Source organism: Rhinopithecus roxellana, chromosome 20 (assembly GCF_007565055.1).
Source record: "Rhinopithecus roxellana isolate Shanxi Qingling chromosome 20, ASM756505v1, whole genome shotgun sequence".
Classification (NCBI taxonomy): domain Eukaryota; kingdom Metazoa; phylum Chordata; class Mammalia; order Primates; family Cercopithecidae; genus Rhinopithecus; species Rhinopithecus roxellana.
Window position 1 is genome coordinate 2228830 of NC_044568.1, and position 18607 is coordinate 2247436.

The window sequence follows — 18607 nt, forward strand, 5'->3', positions numbered from 1 at the left end:
TTTTTTTTTTTTTGAGGCAGAGTCTCGCTCTGTCACCCAGGCTGGAGTACAGTGGCGTGATCTCAGCTCACTGCAGCGTCTGCTTCCTGGGTTCAAGTGATTCTCATGCCCCAGCCTCCCAAGAAGCTGGAAGTACAGGCATGTGCCACCACACCCGGCTAATTTTTCTATTTTAGTAGAGAAGGGGTTTCACCATGTATGTAGCCAGGCTGTTCTTGAACTCCTGACATCACGTGATCCGCCTGCCTTGGCCTCCCAAAGTGCTTGGATTACAGGCGTGAGACACTGCACCTGGCCTTGTTTTCTTTTTTTTTTTTTTTTGAGATGAGGTCTTACTCTGTGGCCCAGGCTGGAGTGCAGTGGTATACTCACAGCTTGCTGCAGCCTTGACCTCCCCGGGCTCAGGTGATCCTCTCAACTCAGTGTCCCGAGTAGCTCAGACTGTAGGAGTGCATCACCAGGGCTGGCTGATTTTTGTATTTTTTTTTTTTTTTTGTAGAGACGGGGTTTTGCCCTGTTGCCTAGACTGGTCTCAAACTCCTGGGCCTCAAGCAATCCTCCCACCTTGGCCTCCCAAAGTGCTAGGATTATAGGCATGAGCCAACACCCTTGGCCTTGTTTTCATTTTTTTAAGGAGCAGATTAAATTTTGGGATGTGTTTGCCGAAGTTGATGACTTTTACATCAAGAATATCAATTTTGGCCAGGTGCCGTGGCTCACACCTGTAATTCCAGCACTTTGGAAGGCCGAGGCAGGCGGATCACGAGGTCAGGAGATTGAGACCATCCCGGCCAACATGGTGAAACACCGTCTCTACTAAAAATATAGAAATTAGCTGGGGGTGGTGGTGGGAGCCTGTAATCCCAGCTACTTGGGAGGCTGAGTCAGAATTGCTTGAACCCAGGAGTCGGAGGTTGCAGTGAGCCAAGATCACACCACTGCACTCCAGCCTGGTGACAGAGTGAGACTCCATCTCAAAAAAAAAAAAAAAAAAAAAAAAATGTGTATATATATATATATATATATATATATATATATAAATTTCAAATTATTTTTTCTCTTAAAAGATTTTTTTAATGACAGAAATGAGTTCTTTTTTTCTTCCCTTAATGACTGTATTAGTTTGTTCTCATACTGTTAGGAAGAAATACCTGAGACTGGGTAATTTATAAAGGAAAGAGGTTTAATTGACTCAGAGTTCCCATTGCTGGGGAGGCCTCAGGAGACTTACAGTCACGGCAGAAGGCAAAGGAGAAGCAGGTAGCTTCTTCAGAGGGTGACAGGACAGAGTGAGCGCAAGCAGGGGAAATGCCAGTCGCTTGTAAAACCGTCAGATCTCGTGAAACTCACGATCATGAGAACAGCGTAGGAGAAGCAGCCCCCATGATCCAATTATCTCCACTTGGTCCTGCCCTTGACATGTAGGGATTATGGGGATTACAATTCAAGGTGAGATTTTGGGTGAGGACACAGCCAAACCATATCAGTGGCCTAACAGGAGCATATTGTCCATGTCATTTCACAGAGATCTGTCTCATTGTTTTTAATGGCTGCACGGTGTTCTGCAGTTTCGTACGTTGGCCACTCTTCTGTTGTTCATCATTTAGGTGGCTCTGGTTTTCTCTGAAAATAGTGTTGTGATTAGCATTTTTACACGTGTGTGTGAATTTTCTTGTGAAATAGATTTCCAGGGAGAAGTTTTTGCAAAATGCTTGTTGAAAGATGTTATATCAGTTGTACCTACCCATGGTGAATGCAATGCTAATTATTGAATAGTCTCAGTCTCTTTCATTGTTTACCAGCTGCTGGGTAGAAAATAGGCTGTCTCTTTAATTTCTATCCTATAATCACTCATGAGGCTGAGCTTTTAAAATCTGTTCACTGTCATGGATATTTCTTATGTGAACCCTCTCTCCTGATTATTATTATTATTGTTTGAGACAGTCTCACTCTGTCGCCCAGGCTGGAGAGCAGTGGCACAATCTTGGGTCACTGCGGCCTTGACCTCCCTGGTGGCTCAAGTGATCCCCCCACCTCACCCTCCCGAGTAGCTGGGATCACAGGCATGCACTACTATGCCCGGCTATGTGTTTTTTTTTTTTTTTTTTTCCAATAGAGATGGAGTCTCACTTTGTTGCCCAGGCTGCTCTTGAACTCCTGGGCTCAAATGATCTGCCCTCCTTGACCTCCCAAAGTGTTGGGATTACAGGTGCGAGCCACTGCTTCCAGTTCATGTTATTTCCTGTTGGACTGTTTGTTGTGTCTTGTTTGGTTGTGTTTTTCTTAGTGATTTGTAAGAACTTTTTATTTCAGGCATAGTTATCCTTTGCCTTTGCTTTGGTAGCAGTATTTTCTGTCAAGCTGATGCTTGTCTCTTGGTTCAACTCGTACAGTACATTTCATAATTCAGAAATTGTAAATCTTTTTTTCTTTATTTTGAGACAGGATCTTGCTATGTTGCCCAGGCTGGTCTCAAATTCCTGGGCTCAAGTGATCTTCCTGCCTCAGTCTCCTATGTAGCAGGGATATAGGCGCTTGCCTCTGTGTCCAGCTTCAGAAGTTCTAAATCTTTATGATACAAAATCTGACAATCTTTACCTTTATAGGTTGTGAGTTTTGGGCCATGCTTAGGCTATTTCCAATTATTGTAACTTTTCTTTTATCATTTTTCTGGCTTTGGTTTTATGGTTGGATTGTTCATCTGTCTTTTTTAATGTGTTGTAAGGTTGTAGTATTAATTTTATTCTACATCATTAGCCATTTGTCCCCATACCAACTACTGAATGGTCTGTATTTCCCCATTGATTTGAGATACTTGTATTATATATAAATTTTTTTTTTTTTTTTTTTTTTTTTTTTTTTTTGCGACGGATTCTCGCTCTTTGCTCAGGCTGGAGTGCAATGGTGCATTGTTGGCTTACTGCAACCTCCGCCTCCCAGGTTCAAGTGATTATCCTGCCTCAGCCTCTTGAGAAGCTGTGATTACAGACATGTACCACCATGCCCAGCTAATTTTTTGTATTTTTAGTAGAGATGGGGTTTCACCATGTTGGCCAGGCTGGTCTTGATCTCCTGACCTTGGGTGATTCACCCGCCTCAGCCTCCCAAAGTGTTGGGATTACAGGCGTGAACCACTGCACCCAGCCTTGACTTCCTGTTAAATTGCTTTCTTTCTTTCTTTTTTTTTTTTTTGAGACAGAGTCTTGCTGTGTCACCCAGGCTGGAGTGCAGTGGTGCAGTCTCGGCTCACTGCAACCAGCCTCCTGGGTTCAAGTGATTCTCCTGCCTCAGCCTCCTGAGTAGCTGGGATTACAGGCATGAGCCACCATGCGCGGCTAAGTTTCTGTATTTTTATAGAGGCAGGGTTTCACCATGTTGGCCAGGCTGGTCTCGAACTTCTGACCTCAGGTGATCTGCCCGCCTCGGCCTCCCAAAATGCTAGGATTACAAGAGTGAGCCACAATGCCTGGCCTAAATTGCTTTCTTTCAATCTGATAGCTCAAAATGTTGACTTCCAAAGGCTTTTAGTTGCAAATTGAGTCAGATGCAATTCCCACAGCTTGTTTTGCAGGTGTAAGGATAGGTTTTTACCAGGGAATTGCTGAGTATTCTTAGTCCATTTGAGCAGCTTTGCTCCAGGAGGGAAGAAGAAAAAGAAAGAATCCTAGGAAAGGACATCTGTTTCTCAAGAGCCCATTTCCTTTCATCAGCAAAGCAGTATCTTTTCAGGAAACTCTTCACAGTAGACCTGTTATTATAAAAGAGTAAAAAGTTGAAAAAGTTTAAATTTAAGTAAATTACAGTAAGCCAAGATGAACTTATTAGAGAAAGAAAAATTGTAAAAGTTTAGTGTAACCTGCGGGTACATTGTTTTGAAAGCTTATAATAGTGTAAAGCAACATCCTAGGCCTTCACGCTCACTCACCAGTCACTCACTCACTCATCCACAGCAACTTCCAGCCTTGCAAGCTCCATTCATGGCAAGTGCCTTGTATAGGGTACCATTTTTCTTCCTCCTCTTCTTCTTCTTCTTCTTCTTCCTCTTCCTCTTCCTCTTCCTCTTCCTCCTCCTCCTCCTCCTCCTCTTCCTCCTCTTCTCCTTCTCCTCCTCCTCCTCCTCCTCCTTCCTTTCTTTTCTTTTCCCTTCTTCTTCTTCTTCTTCTTCCTCTTCCTCTTCTCTTTCTTTCCTTCTTCCTTCCTTCCTTCCTTCCTTCCTTCCTTCCTTCCTTCCTTCCTTCCTTCCTTCCTTCCTTCCTTCTTCTTCCTCTTCCTCTTCTTCTTCTTCTTCCTCTTTTTTTTTTTTTTTTTTTGAGACAGAGTTTCACTCTCGTTTCCCAGGCTGGAGTGCAATGGTGCAATCTCAGCTCACTGCAACCTCTGCTTCCCAGGTTCAAGTGATTCTCCTTGTCTTAGCCTCCCGAGTAGTTGGGATTACAGGTGCATGCCACTATGCCCTGTAATTTTTGTAAATTTTGTATTTTTAGTAGACACAAGGTTTCATCATGTTGGTTAGGCTGGTCTCAAATTCCTGACCTCAGGTGATCCGTCCGTCTCGGTCTCCCAAAGTGCTGGGATTACAGGCATGAGCCACCATGCCTGGCCCATTTTTTATGTTTTATCCTGTATTTTTACTGTACCTTTTCTGTGTTTATGTTGTGATATGGTACTTTTTTTTTTTGAGACAGTTTTGGTCTTATCACCAGGATGGAGTGCAGTGGCATAATCTTGGCTCACTGCAACCTCTGCCTCCTGGTTTCAGGGGATTCTCATGCCTCAGCCTCCTGAGTAGCTGGGATTACAAGCGCCTGCCATCACACCCAGCTAATTTTTGTATTTTTAATAGAGTCGGGGTTTCACCATGTTGGCCAGGCTGGTCTTGAACTCCTGACCTCAAGTGATCCGTAGATATGGTACCTTTTCTAAGTTAGCTACGTTTAGATACTTATCATTGTGTTATGGTTGTATGCGTTATTCAGTACAGTGTGCTATAGAGCCTAGGAGGACTAGCTATACCTTGTAGTTTGGGTGTGTAGTGGGCTGTACCATCTAGCTTTGTGTAAGTGCACTCTGTGATATTTACACAACAGTTACCTAACAGCATGTTTTTTCAGAACGTATCCTTATCTTAAAGCAACACATGACTTATGTGTATATGTGTACAAACACACACACATCATTTAAGCAACTCAAGTGTTATGAGGGGAAAAAACAAGTGTGTTTGGGGGGCAGATTTAAATCCAGGTGAGAAAGTTTGAACACCTACATTAAACTTTCAGTTCTCTATGTTAATAGAATTAAGTTCCACAGTTTATATAACTGACTTAACTTCAATCTGTAAAGCCAAGCCTGCCTTGAAGGGTCTTATGAGGGTTCCTGTTTGTGTGTATTCATATTTTGTCAAGCATTTGGAACAATGCCTGGCACATAGTAAGCACCTGGTGACTGTTGATGAAAGAAGTAAGTGAGACTCCAGGCTTGATCCTTGTAGGCCAGGTGAGCAGGGAGGCCCCTTTTCATTCTTTGACGCCTCAGATGAGAAAATGGCTGTTGGAGGGGATTTCACACCTTTCAGAAGAAGGCCCCGTTGTTCCAGTTTGATGTTCGTGGAGATAGGACTCAGTCAGTAAATGCTTCTTGAATGAAGCATTAGGTGGTTGGACCAGATCTGCCTTTCCCGTGGGAGGAAAGAGATGATTTTAGGTGTTACACAGATGTTTATCGTTTTTGTAGTTAGCTAATTATTACAGTGTTGTGTTAGCAGAAAATTATTAGGCAGCACCTCAGACCTCGGTATTTTTAAAAAGTGAGTGATTTAAAGACACACTAAATTGAACAGGTGGCATGTGAATGTCATGGAAACCGAAAGCATTTGTGGATTGAAAGAAAACTGGGAAAATCTTTGAGGTCTTTCCAAATCTGAGATGTTTGATTCTTTGAGTCTGGCTTTAAATGTGAAATCAGGATATACAAATAGAAGTGATATTCTCTGAGTTTTGGGAGCAGAGACATGTAATGGAAATGGACAGGCAGAACTGGATGCACAGTGTCATGCAGGGTGCAGAGATAACAGTGTATTAGCACTTTGGTGTCTGCTGTGGGCAGCCTTGCATGTGTATGTATTCTCTAACAAAATTGGGAACATCCTATACATACAGTTTTGTAACCGGGTTTGTTCACCTGATACTGTCACTCTGTGTTCAGTGTTCCTGCAGAGAAATCTTTGTGCCCATTCTTGGTGATTTTCTTAGGATTAAGTCCTAGAAATGGGATTGTGTGGTCATTGTGTATGCATGTGTTTCAGGCCTTTTATACTTGTCATCACAGTGCCTTGCAGTATGATTGTGCCAGTTTAAGGTTCTGGCAGCTTGAGTGCCCTCTTCCTTATCCCTCTCCAAAGCCAAGTTCGATTAAATAATAGTTTTGTTGGACTGGGCGTGGTGGCTCACGCCTGTAATCCCAGCACTTTGGGAGGCTAAGGTGGGTGGATCACGATATCAGGAGTTCGAGACCAGCCTGCCCAAGATGGTGAAACCCCATCTCTACTAAAAATACAAAGATTAGCCAGGCATTGTGGCAGGCGCCTGTAATCCCAGCTACTTGGAAGGCTGAGGCAGAAGAATCGCTTGAAACTGGAAGGTGGAGGTTGCAGTGAGCCGACATCACGCCATTGCACTCCAGCCTGGGCCACAAGAGCAAAACTCTGTCTCAAAAAAAAAAAAATAATAATTTTGTTGTCAGTTTGTTCAGCAGTTGATTCACTTACTCTCCAGCTGATGTCCTGTAAATCCTGAAACTTGCTGCTTGTCTCCCTTGAGAACTCCCATCAGCAGCCCCCGACAGCACTCTCCTCCTTACTGCCTGACACTGAGTGGCAAATCTTTTCATCTTGGCCACTCTGATAGGCTGGACAGTGAGATCCTTCTTCCTAGGGTGCATGGAAACCCATTGCAGTCACCTGGGTTTGCAGAGTGGGAGGAGGAAAGTGTTAGTGGCACTAGGAAGTAGGAGCCGGTGGGAGTTGCTGGCTGCGTGTGTTTGCATTATGGACCCATGCATCTCACCACTCTCTAGCACTGTGCACCACTGTGACCACAGACAGGGTGCTCTTGAGGTCAGTCCCAGATGCCCGCCAGGCCCTGCATCCTGAGCCTGCTTCTCCCTCTGGCCTCCTCTCCAGTGTCTTGCTGTCCTCCAGCCTCCCTGCCTCCTCTCTGTACTGGAGGCTCAGGTGTGTTCCCCGAGCCTTTCTGCCTGCCCTTTCTCCTGTCTGGAATGCCTTTTGGACACCTGACTTTTCCATTCTCTAGGGCTCGCCACGGCCATCCCCTTCTGAGAGAGGCCTTCCCCTGTCGCCTTCATCCTCTCTATGAGTCACAGCCTTCATTCCTCATCATCTTGTAATGATCTTTCTCTCTCCTTTCTCTCCTTGTTTACCGCTGTACCCGCAGTGCCTAGCACTTGGCAGACACCCACATGTTCCTTGACTAAACTTCAGTATTGAATAGTGTGAAGAATCCAGAGGTGAGAGGATAGAACCTGCTCTTTATTGTCCAAGAGTCCAACAAGTTACGGCTTCCAGAGGGAGGCAAATTGATCAGCTTTTCAACAGAGCTGCTTAGCAGTGGGGTGAGTGCCTTCCTTGGGGAAGTAGTCAAGCAGTGACTTGTTGTTGCATTGGTTCTTGCACTGGATGTTAGGGTTGATGAGATCATTTCTAAGGTCCCTTCCAATCCTTAAAACTGTGGGATAGGTATTCTCATCTGTGGGTTGCTGGGCTATCATTCTTGTTTCAACTGCAGATGTGGCTTTTACCACTAGATGACACTATATGATTTCTTTGAAATCAGCGTTTCCCAAACTGCCAACCGCACTGAGAAAATATGTTTTTCATTGCACTTACACCCTCACCACACACTTGAAACAGAAGTAGGCTGGGCACGGTGACTCACACCGGCAATCTCAGCACCTTCGGAGGCGGAGGTTGGAGAATCGCTTGAAGCCGGGAGTAAGTGTCATGAATGTCTTAATCCTTACTATATGTAATGCATCCTATTTTTTATTTTACTTTGTTCGACATTTAAAAAAAATGCAGATTTACAAACAAATTGATTTTGTTGTATTAATGGGTCATGACTGTTTGAAAACATTTTTAAAGTATGCTGTTATAAAACGGTGGGTATGCTGTTTTCCTTGGACAGTCTGGGCTTGTATAACAGATCGTGTCCATTAGTGAATGTTTTGCACGTTTCTCTGGTGAGTTGCTGCATGGAGCAGCTGAACATGTGCTTCTTTTTGGATGCCTGTGCATGAAAGAGGTTGGAGATTGTGCAGAATTCAACACTTACTGTAGTCAGGCCAGAGGTAAGCCTTAGTCGTAGATTTAAAGCTATATGATCTGCTTCTAGAAGCTCAGAGACATGACACACCCATACCCTAAATTTCACCTTACTTAGCAGGCAAGAAGAAATGGGGGTATTACTCAGGGTATCACTAGGATGCTTTGGGCTGCAAGTAACAGAAGCCTGACTCACATTGGTTAAAAGAGTGAAGATACTTACTATCTCACAAAATTGATGTTCAGAGGTAGAGCAGTCCGCAGGCCCAGAGCAGCTGAGCATGGCCTTCAGGATCCAGGTTCTTTTCATGACTCCTCAGTCGTCCTAAAGCTGGTTCTCATGGTTGCAAGAAGGCTTCCTGTGCTAAACGAAGCCTTAACTCCTTGTGGTATAGACTGGGTAGAGAGAATTAAGGCTCCTGTGGTATTTTCCACATTATTTTGTTCGTGCTTGCTGTGTTCATTTGTTCCTGGTTTCCCCACTCTGACATCTCTAAGGGGAGTAAGAGGACGGCACCTAATACAGAGTCAGGAGAAACACTTGGGTTAATTCATGCTGTTTGTCGAGTGTTTCTGAGTCTCCCTTCCTCTGGGCACAGGCCTTTTCATTTAGTGGAATTAACTGACTAACTGTGGCCATGAGTTTGCGGAGTGAATAAATGGCTGCACATCTTCTTTATGAAACATGAAGTGAGGTTATTTGCTATGTAGGGTCCTGGGAAGTGAATTAGCAATATGAGGAAAGGGAGTGAGAAGGCCTACTGTGGGCAATGTGATGGGTGGTGTAACGTGAACATAAAGATGAATGGATGGCTGCGTCTTCACATGTGTAACGGGGCACTAAACGTGCACTTGGCCTTTTGAGGTGGATGGTTGGTTTTTGTCGAGTTCCTTGACCTGGTTCCTGGGAACTTGGCAGTGGACCTTGGCCTGAACCTACTCAATCTCTACTCACCTTCCTCCTTTTTCTTCCCTTCCAGGTTTGCAGTAAGCATTGGCTACTGGCATGACCCTTACATCCAGCACTTCGTGAGATTGTCTAAAGAGAGGAAGGCCCCCGAAATCAACAGAGGCAAGCGATCATCTCCCTGCCCAACAGCACCTCATCAGCTGCCTAAGGTTTTAGGGGTTCATTCTCGAAGGGAGTTGTGGTCTGCTCCCTTTCCAGCTGTGCGCAAAAGTGCTTATTTCACCAGATCCTCACCAACATGGTGTGTTATAAAACTTGTTTGCAGCCTTAAAAAGGAATGAGATCATTTCTTTTGCAAGGACATGGATGAAGCCAGAAGCCATCATTCTTAGCAAACGAACAGAGGAACAGAAAACCAAACACTGCATGTTCTTACTCATAAATGGGAGTTGAGCAGTGAGAACACATGGACACAGGGAGGGGAACATCACACACTGGGGCCTGTCGGGGTGAGGGGCAAGGGGAGGGAGAGCATTAGGATAAATACCTAGTGCATGCAGGGCTTAAAATCTAGATGACAAGTTGATGGGTACAGCAAACCACCATGGCATATGTATGCCTATGTAACGGAGCTGCACATTCTGCACATGTATCCCGGAACTTAGAAGAAAAAGAACACAATATCTACTTCCACTTTAAAATCATGAGAGTTTTTGAAATTTTATTAAATCTAATGAATTGGAAAAAAAAGTACTAATCTTTGTTAATCTGTCATGTGAAAAATGGTATCTTATTGCAATTTAAAAAATATTTCTCCTATTTATAGGTAACGTTGAGGATCATTTTCATATGTTCGAAGCCCATTTAAATATCTTTCACTGTAAACTGTCCCTATCAGTAATCACTTTTTTTCCCAATTAAAATACATAAAGCTTTATTTTTCACATGTGTATTCCTACTCTAATTGGATAAATATGGAGAAACTGCTTTATAGTACAGTTATGAGGAGGACAGTCTCTCAGAGTTTACATCAGACTTTTCCTCTGGTTGGTTGGTTGCCTATGGCTCATCTAGGTGTGTGGACTAATTACGTGGATTTAATTGGGTTCTTCTATAACCCAGTGTCTATAAGGAGACATTCCAAAGGCTTTTGTATATTTCAGGCTGAGCATATCTTAGTTTTCACGCCTCTTGTCTGTGTATATGAATCTTCCCTAAGGATGGAAATTGAGGATATCTGCCCAGTCGCACAGCTTGAGGGTTGTAAGTCTAGAGGACGTGGGTCTTTTACAGCTTTGTTGACGTTCCCCACTGTGGGCGGGAGGGAAAGTGTTGTGAGACCTGCTAATTCTCATATGAGGGAGGGCTCACAGGTGCTGACAGCAGTAGGCCTAGGCTTAGGAGATTTGGCCCTTAAGATTCTTCAACAGGGCTGGGTATGGTGGCTCACCCCTATAATCCCAGCACTTTGGGAAGCCAAGGCGGGCAGGTCATGAGGTCAGGAGATCAAGACCATCCTGGCTAACACGGTGAAACCCCATCTCTACTAAAAATACAAAAAATTAGCCAGGCATGGTGGCAGACACCTGTAGTCCCAGCTACTCAGGAAGCTGAGGCAGAAGAATGGCGTGAACCCGGAAGTGCGCCACTGCACTCCAGCCTGGGCAACAGAGCAAGACTCCAGCTCAAAAAAAAAAAAAAAAAAAAGATTCTTCAACAGAGTTGGGTGTGGTGGCACACGTCTGCAATCCTAACACTTTGGGAGGCTGAGGCAAGTAGATCACTTGAGCTCAGGAGTTCAAGACCAGCCTGGGCAACATGGTGAAACCCTGTCTCTACAAAAAATAAAAAAAAAATTAGCCAGGTGTGGTGGCATGTACCTGTAGTCCCAGCTACTTGGGAGGCTGAGGTGGGAAGATCACTGGAGCTCAGGCAATCGAAGCTGCAGTGAGCCAAGATTGTACCACTGCATTCCATACTGGGTGACAGAGTGAGACCCTGTCTCAAGAAAAAAGAGTCTTCAGTAGATTTATTTTCCTCCCCAGCTCACAGTATGCATAGGGTTGGCCATTTAAGTATTTATTTATTTTGAAGCTTGCACCAACAGGCAACTTGTTCCAGAACATAACTAGAATATTGTTTTGGATGCCTGCCCCTTAGAAGCTCCGGAGCATAAAGAGAAGTCTCTATCTGGACATGCTTGTGCCATGTGCAATGTTTGATTGGCAGCAGCCTGAATGTGTTAAGTCCCCAGTTGCTCTTTCCCAGACAGCAGAGTATGCAGGAAAGGTAGTCATTCAGCTCCTTTCTGGCTTAGCAGTGTAAAGCCTGAGAGGGAAGAGATGGAGAATTACTTTTGTTGCCTTATTTTAGTGTTAAGACACTATTAGGCTCTGCAAATAATTTCCATCAATGAAGTCAAAGGCTTTGAGACGGGAGCCTGCCTTATTCTCAGCCAGATTGAGAAATTGACCAAATGACCATAATTCTTGTGTGTGCAGGGAATCTTGGTCCTCAAGTTGGATCCTGTAGGTGGGTTCTATAAGAAACGCCAAGAAATTTTGAAGTGGTGATTTCTGAAAACAAGGACATGCAATTTTATTTTGCATTCCCTCCCCTGCTTTTGAGGCAGATTTCCTAATAAATGCTGCACAGGCAAAGACCCCCACCCCACGCCCTGGCAGCACCCCTCTCTTGTACCCTGGATTTGAACCTTTAGAATGCAGCCAAATTGGAGTGCCTCCTAAATGGTGTATGGTGAGGACATTTTTCCCCCAATGTCCGATCCGTCACGGATGATAGCTCTGTAAAATACAATAGAAATGATCTAGAAAAATAAAATGAAAATGACATACAATGTACAATTCCAAATCATTTATTAGTAGATTGAACAGGCTTGAAATTTTTCTGTCAAATTGTAATAAAGTTTCTAAATGCTATGAGGTTTTTTTCTTAAAATAGTCACATACTGTTAACAGCCATGCATATACTTTGAGCAGCAGAGTTTTAGAGCACAGACAGACCTTGTGGTCTTTTCTTCTTTATTTCCCATCTCCTTTTCCCCAACCCTCCACCCGAAAACTTAACAGTGGCGCAATCTTGGGCCACTGCAACCTCTGCCTCCTGGGTTCAAGCAATTCTTGTGGTCCGTCCTCCCAAGAAGCTGGGATTACAGTTGTGCACCACCATGCCTGGCTCATTTTTGTGTTTTTAGTAGCAAGCTATTTTATTAGGCAGCAATTTGCTGGTCTTCTCTGTGACCCCCATTTTACATAGAGACTAACCCATTCAGGGTGGAGGTGAAGGGAACAGGATAACAAATAGAGCTTCCTTTGTGGTAACATTCATCTACTCCGTTTCCTGACCCATAATATTATTTTTCATGTGATCTCACAATTTTCAGGTTTACCTGAGTCCAGAGTAGCTTTCAGTATAGCCAGGAAAGGCACATTTCCAAGATGGACTTCAGACATTTCAAAGTAAAACACTTATTTTTCATATATAAAAATATAGCTCATTTTTTCAAAGGCAGTTAATTGCTTCATGAAATAGATTGTACTTACCTTGGTTCAGATGCCTTTAACAAAAACAACAACGACAACAAAAAAGAGAATTTGGAAGTTGCTGTTTCTCCCGTAGAGTCTGCAGATTAACCTGTGACACTGCAGAAGGGTGCATGCTTTCTGTTTTGCTCTTCTGCTGGGGTGGGCTTCACAGGGATAATTTCTGTCATCACTGTGTGATAGCTTGTTTCTGTGCCCCCCCTCCCCACCCCGCAGGATATTTTGCTCGAGTCCATGGTGTCAGTCAGCTTACAAAGGCATTTCTACGGAAGACAGAATGTCATTGTCAAATTATCAACCTTGGGGCAGGCATGGATACCACCTTCTGGAGATTAAAGGTATGTTCAAATTCCCCTCCTCCCTCTCCAAGTGTTTAGATTTCATTTTTGGAAGAGTTTCACATAATTCGAAATTTAAAAATATATTAAAAGTTCTGCAGTGAAAGCTTGTCTCCCACCCCTGTCCCATCTGCCTAGATGCCCCTACGACTGTCAGTCCTGTTTTATCTCACCAGGGCCCTAGAGACAGATATTTTAGGTTGTCTCTAATGGTTGTTACAAATGGAGCTATAATAAAAACCCTTATATTTCTCTCAGTATGAGTAGAAATATGTCAGGAGGAAAAAATCCACCAGTAGAATTGCTGGAATGGAGAGGCCATGCATGCATTTATAACTTTTTTTTTTTTGAACCAGAGTCTTACCCCATCACCCAGGGTGGAATGCAGTGGCACAATCATGGCTCATTGCAGCCTTGAACTCCTGGGCTTAAGCGATCCTCCCATGTAGCTGGGACCACAGGCATGCATCACCATATCTGGCTGATTTTTAAGTTTTTTTGTAGAGACAGTGGTCTCACTATGTTGACCAGGCTGGTCCTGAACTCCTGGCCTCAAGCAATCCTCCTGCCTCAGCCTCTCAAAGTGCTGAGATTACAGGCATTAGCCACTGCGCCCAGCCTACATTTGTAATTTTGACAGTAACTAAGATTTTGTCAGGATAATGGCATCTTGGTTAAAATTTGGAGATTTGTATGGCTGGGTGATGATAATATGTTGCAAAGCCATTTTGTAGTCTTTTTCTGATTTGATCTCTTAACTGCTCTGTTAGAGTATGAATGCAGGTCTAATTACATTCTCACAGGGAAAGAAAACTAGAGTGTGGTCTTTGACTCCTGGGCTTAGGTTTTTTTTTTTTTTTTTTTTTTTTTTTTTTGAGACAGTCTTGCTATGTTGCCCAGGCTGGAGTGCAGTGGCGCAATCTCAGCTCACTGCACCCTCCACCTCCCGGCTTCAAGCGATTTTTCTGCCTTATCCTCCTGAATAGCTTGGACTACAGGTGCACGCCACCACGCCTGGCTAATTTTTGTATTTTTAGTAGAGATGGGGTTTCACCGTGTTGGCCAGGCTGGTCACAATCTCCTGACCTTGTGATCTGCCCACCTTGGCCTCCCGAAGTGCTAGGATTACAGGTGTGAGCCACCGTGCCTGGCCTCCTGGGCTTAGTTTTTATAGCCAAACCGTTTCCCTACAAAGTCCTCACTGATTGGCCGGGCACGGTGGCTCACGCCTGTAATCCCAGCACTTTGGGAGGCTGAAGTGGGCAGATCATTTGAGGTCAGGAGTTAGAGACCAGCATGGTCAACATGGTGAAACCCTGTCTCTATTAAAAATACAGAAATTAGCTGGGTGTGGTGGTGGGTACCTGTAATCCCAGCTACTTGGGAGGCTGAGGCAGAATTGCTTGAACCCAGGAGAACGGTGGTTGCAGTGAGTCGAGATTGTGCCGTTGCACTCCAGCCTGGGTGACAGAGTGAGACTTTGTCTCTGGAAAAAAAAAAAAAAATGTCCTCACTAATTGCCTTTTTTTTTTTTTTTTTGTAGGTTTGTACAGATTTTGCTTGGTTCTGTCAGGTCCGTCAGGTGACAGTAATGGGTACGTGCGTTTCTCCAGGTTTTTTGCGGATGTTGACCAAGACCTGCTTATCTGTTCTGTCCCTAATCAGTTTACTTGATATGAAGGTCTTTGGTCATCAGAGCTGTCAACCCTTCTCTTACTAAAGTGAGAAATCAGTGACCTCAACAGAGTGTAGGTATTTGTTTGCCTCTACATTCTCATCTCAAGATATAATCACTAACATTATGAAGTGTTTTTACGTACGTGACCTCATGAATTAACTTGAGAACTCTGTAAGGGTATTTTACACAGATGAAGGAAATGGGACTGCAAGATTGTCTTCCAGGATCCTGCAGCCAGAGGCTCTGGGGCAGGGATCAAGCATTGGAATCTGCCCATTAAACTCCACATTTCTTCCTCTTTCCCCTGCACACAGCCTCTGTGGTTTTTCAGGAGGGTGACCTTCCCTTTTCTGTAGATCTGTTGTGTCTTTGTTTTTCTGTCATTGTTTTTGAGACAAAGTCTTACTCACTCTCTCGCCCAGGCTGGAATGCCGTGGTGTGATTTGGGTCACGGCAGCCTCCACCTCCCGGGTTGAAGTGATTCTCCTGTCTTAGCCTCCCTAGTAGTTGGGATTACAGGCATTCACCTCCACGCACGGCTAATTTTGGTATTTTTAGTAGAGCTAGCATTTCACTGTGTTGGCCAGGCTGGTCTGAAACTCCTGGCCTTAAGTGATCCACCTGCCTTAGCCTCCCAAAGTGCTGAGATTACAGGTATGAGCCACTACGCCAGGCTGACCTATTGTGTTTTTGTAATGAGTTGTCCCATGGTGTGGTGTGAGGAACCAGAGCACAGTACAGTGTGAGAGAATGTGCTATGTCAGTGTTAACAGAGGCCGCTGGAGAGATCCTGCTATTGGACCTGAGACCCCTTTGATTTGTCTCGCATTTTGTTTTTTTTTTCTCCTGTCTTGTAGGTGGATTAATAATTAATAAATCTGAGCCTCTTATTTTTGAGCAAAGTACCCTGAGGCTTATGTACCCCTCCTAAGAAGAAGGCAGTCAGTCAGTAGTGAGGAAGGAAGACTGTATAGTGTCTGAAAGTTCTTTGTGGAAATGTTTTGGTTTTGATTGGTAATTATATTGGGCTGAAGGCCTTTTTTTTGGTCTGAAGTTTCTTTTAAAATATAAATATGTATATATATTACATTTGTTTGCTTTTTTAGAGCAGGTGTTACAAACTGTAGCCCAGGGCCAAATCTGGCCCACAGCTTGTTTTTGTAAATAAAGTTTTATTGGAAGACAGCCACTCCCATTTGTTTGCATATTGTGCTTCAGCAGCCATATGACAATTATAACAGCAGAGTTGAGTAGTTACAACAGAGACCATCTGGCCTGCAAAGGCTAAAATATTTACTTTCTGGCTCTTTACAGAAGCAGTTTGCCAATCTCTGTTTTAGAGGTATGTGCGTGTCTCTAAAAGCATAGCAAAAACATTGTCGGTGGGTCTTAGTGTCTCATGGACCTTCCAGCCGGAATGCTTCCTAGGTTGCACCAGCAGAAGTTTAGCTGTGAGTCATGGGTGTGAGCTTGTTCCGTAAAATCTCAGGAGCCCAAGACTGTACAGTTAAAGACTCCTATCTGTTGGCAGTGAGCGGGAACAGGACAAAGAAGAGTTAGTCTTGTCACAAAAAAGGAATAAAGGGGCCAGGTGCAGTTGGTCACGCCTGTAATCCCAGTACTTTGAGATGCTGAGGTGGGTGAATTGCTTGAGCTCAGGAGTTTGAGACCAGCCTGGGCATCATGGCAAAACCCCATATCTACAAAAAAAAAAAAAAAAAAAAAAAAATTAGCCAGGCATGGTGGTGCACACCTGTGGTCCCAGCTACTTGGGAGGCGGAGGTGGGAGGATTACCTGAGTCCTAGAGGTTGAGACTGCAGTGAGCCGAGATTGCGCCACTGCACTCCAGCCTGGGCGTCCAATCGAGACCTTGTCTCAAAAAAAAAAAAAAAAGGAATAATGGGTGAGTGAAAAGCTTTAAGGGGTCTCCATTTCTTGGTGTCTCCGGAATTCTGTTTCCATAGAACCAAAGGATTCGTACAACCTACTTCTCTCCATCTCCCTGTGGAGGGAAGCAGGGTCAATTTTGGCAGTCTGTGAGGTGGTCAGCCATGTTGAGTCCTCTTTGGGTGCCCCATTCCTCCTGCGCTGTGGCAGCTGTTCCCAGTCTTGGTGTCTTCCATTCCAGTCAGTTTCTTGCAGGCTATTTGGGGTGAAATGTCAAAAGGGCCATCAAGAATCACAGAATAAGAAGTTGAAGCATCACTTGTCACACACAGTCATTTTGTCCCCTTCTCAAGAAACAGGATCTCTCTCTCTTTTTTTTTTTATTATACTTTAAGTTCTGGGGTACATGTGCAGAACGTGCACGTTTGTTACATAGGTACGCACATGCCATGGTGGTTTGCTGCACCCATCAACCTGTCAGAGTCTCACTCTGTTTCCCAGGCTGGAGTGCAGTGGTGTGATCTCCGCTCACTGCAACCTCTGCCTCCAAGGTTCAAGCGATTCTCCTGCCTCAGCCTCCCGAATAACTGGGATTACAGATGCGCACCACCGTGCCTGGCTATTTTGTAGAGATGGGGTTTTACCATGTTGGCCAGGCTGGTCTTGAACTCCTGGCCTCAAGTGATCCACCAGCCTCAGCCTCCTAAAGTGCTGGGATTACAGATGTGAGTCACCACACTGGCAGGATGTCTTTTTTAAGAGGTCCACGTGTGCCTTTTGTAAGCTTTCTCTGCTCTGACCTCTTATTCAGAAGTTTTAAAAGGTTTGGGAGGGCTAATGCGTGGGAAAGCTCTTTAAAAAGGAAGAAGTCCTGTAAGAGCTGCGGGGCAGTATGCTATCTTTCATTCATATGCTTTTTTTTTTTTTTTTTAAGCACCAAGAAAATGTTCTCGTTGTCTTCTGGAATTTTAGGTGATCCTTAACTTCCCATACGCTGTGAGCAAAAGTTCTGAAAAGGTGTTGTAGAAATTGAAATTCCTAGGGAAAGTTACTTCCACTTCCCCTCTACCCATATCCCTCAAGTAGCTTTTTTTTTTTTTTTTTTTTTTTGAGAGACAGAGTTTTGCTCTTGTTGCCCAGGCTGGAGTGCAATGGTGTGATCTCAGCTCACTGCAACCTCTGCCTCCCGGGTTCAAGCAATTGTCCTGCCTCAGCCTCCCGAGTAGCTAGGATTACAGGCACCCACCACCACACCCAGCTAATATTTTGTATTTTTAGTAGAGATGGGCTAATATTTTGTATTTTTAGTAGAGATGGGGTTTCACTCTGTTGGCCAGGCTGGTTCGAACTCCTGACCTCAGGTGATCCACCCGTCTCGGCCTCCCAAAGTGCTGGGATTACGGACATGAGCCACCGCACTTGGCCCCCCTCAAGTATCTTGAAATAGCTTCTGCATAACCCTACCCGGCAAGTATGGACTGTACCTCTAAGTGTGATCAGCTCGGATTCAGGAGTCCAGGTCTCCTGGGATGGCTTTTGTGACAGGATCTGGTGCTGTCTCCCAGGCTGGAGTGTAGTGATGCAATCTCAGCCCACCGCAGCCTCCTCCTCCCAGGCTCAAGCGAACTTCCTAACTCAGCCTTCCGAGTAGCTGGGGACTACAGGTGCAAGCCACCATGCCTGGCTAATTTGTATTTTTGGTAGAGATAGGGTCTTGCTGTGTTGCCCAGGCTGGTCTTGAACTCCTGGACTCAAGCAGTCCTCCTGCCTCGGCCTCCCAAAGTGCTGGGATTACAGATGTGAGCCACTGTACTTGGCCCTCCTTTTTTTTTTTAAAAAAAGATGAAGCCGGCTGGGCGCGGTGGCTCAGGCCTGTAATCCCAGCACTTTGGGAG

At 44.5% G+C, this 18607-nt stretch overlaps 1 protein-coding gene across 6 annotated transcripts in view; it reads left to right on the forward strand.

The window, feature by feature from the left end:
* The window catches only part of LCMT1 (leucine carboxyl methyltransferase 1), a 75467-nt gene that overhangs the window by 14091 nt on the left and 42769 nt on the right, over positions 1-18607 (forward strand). For all 6 annotated transcript variants that reach the window (XR_004055451.1, XR_004055450.1, XM_030925232.1 and 3 more), the window contains 2 exons: positions 9316-9407; positions 13025-13146. Coding sequence is in view for 4 of the 6 variants with exons in the window: in XM_030925232.1 (XP_030781092.1) it covers positions 9316-9407; positions 13025-13146 (214 nt within the window). In the remaining 2 variants the exon portion in view is untranslated. The remainder of the gene's footprint in view (positions 1-9315; positions 9408-13024; positions 13147-18607) is intronic.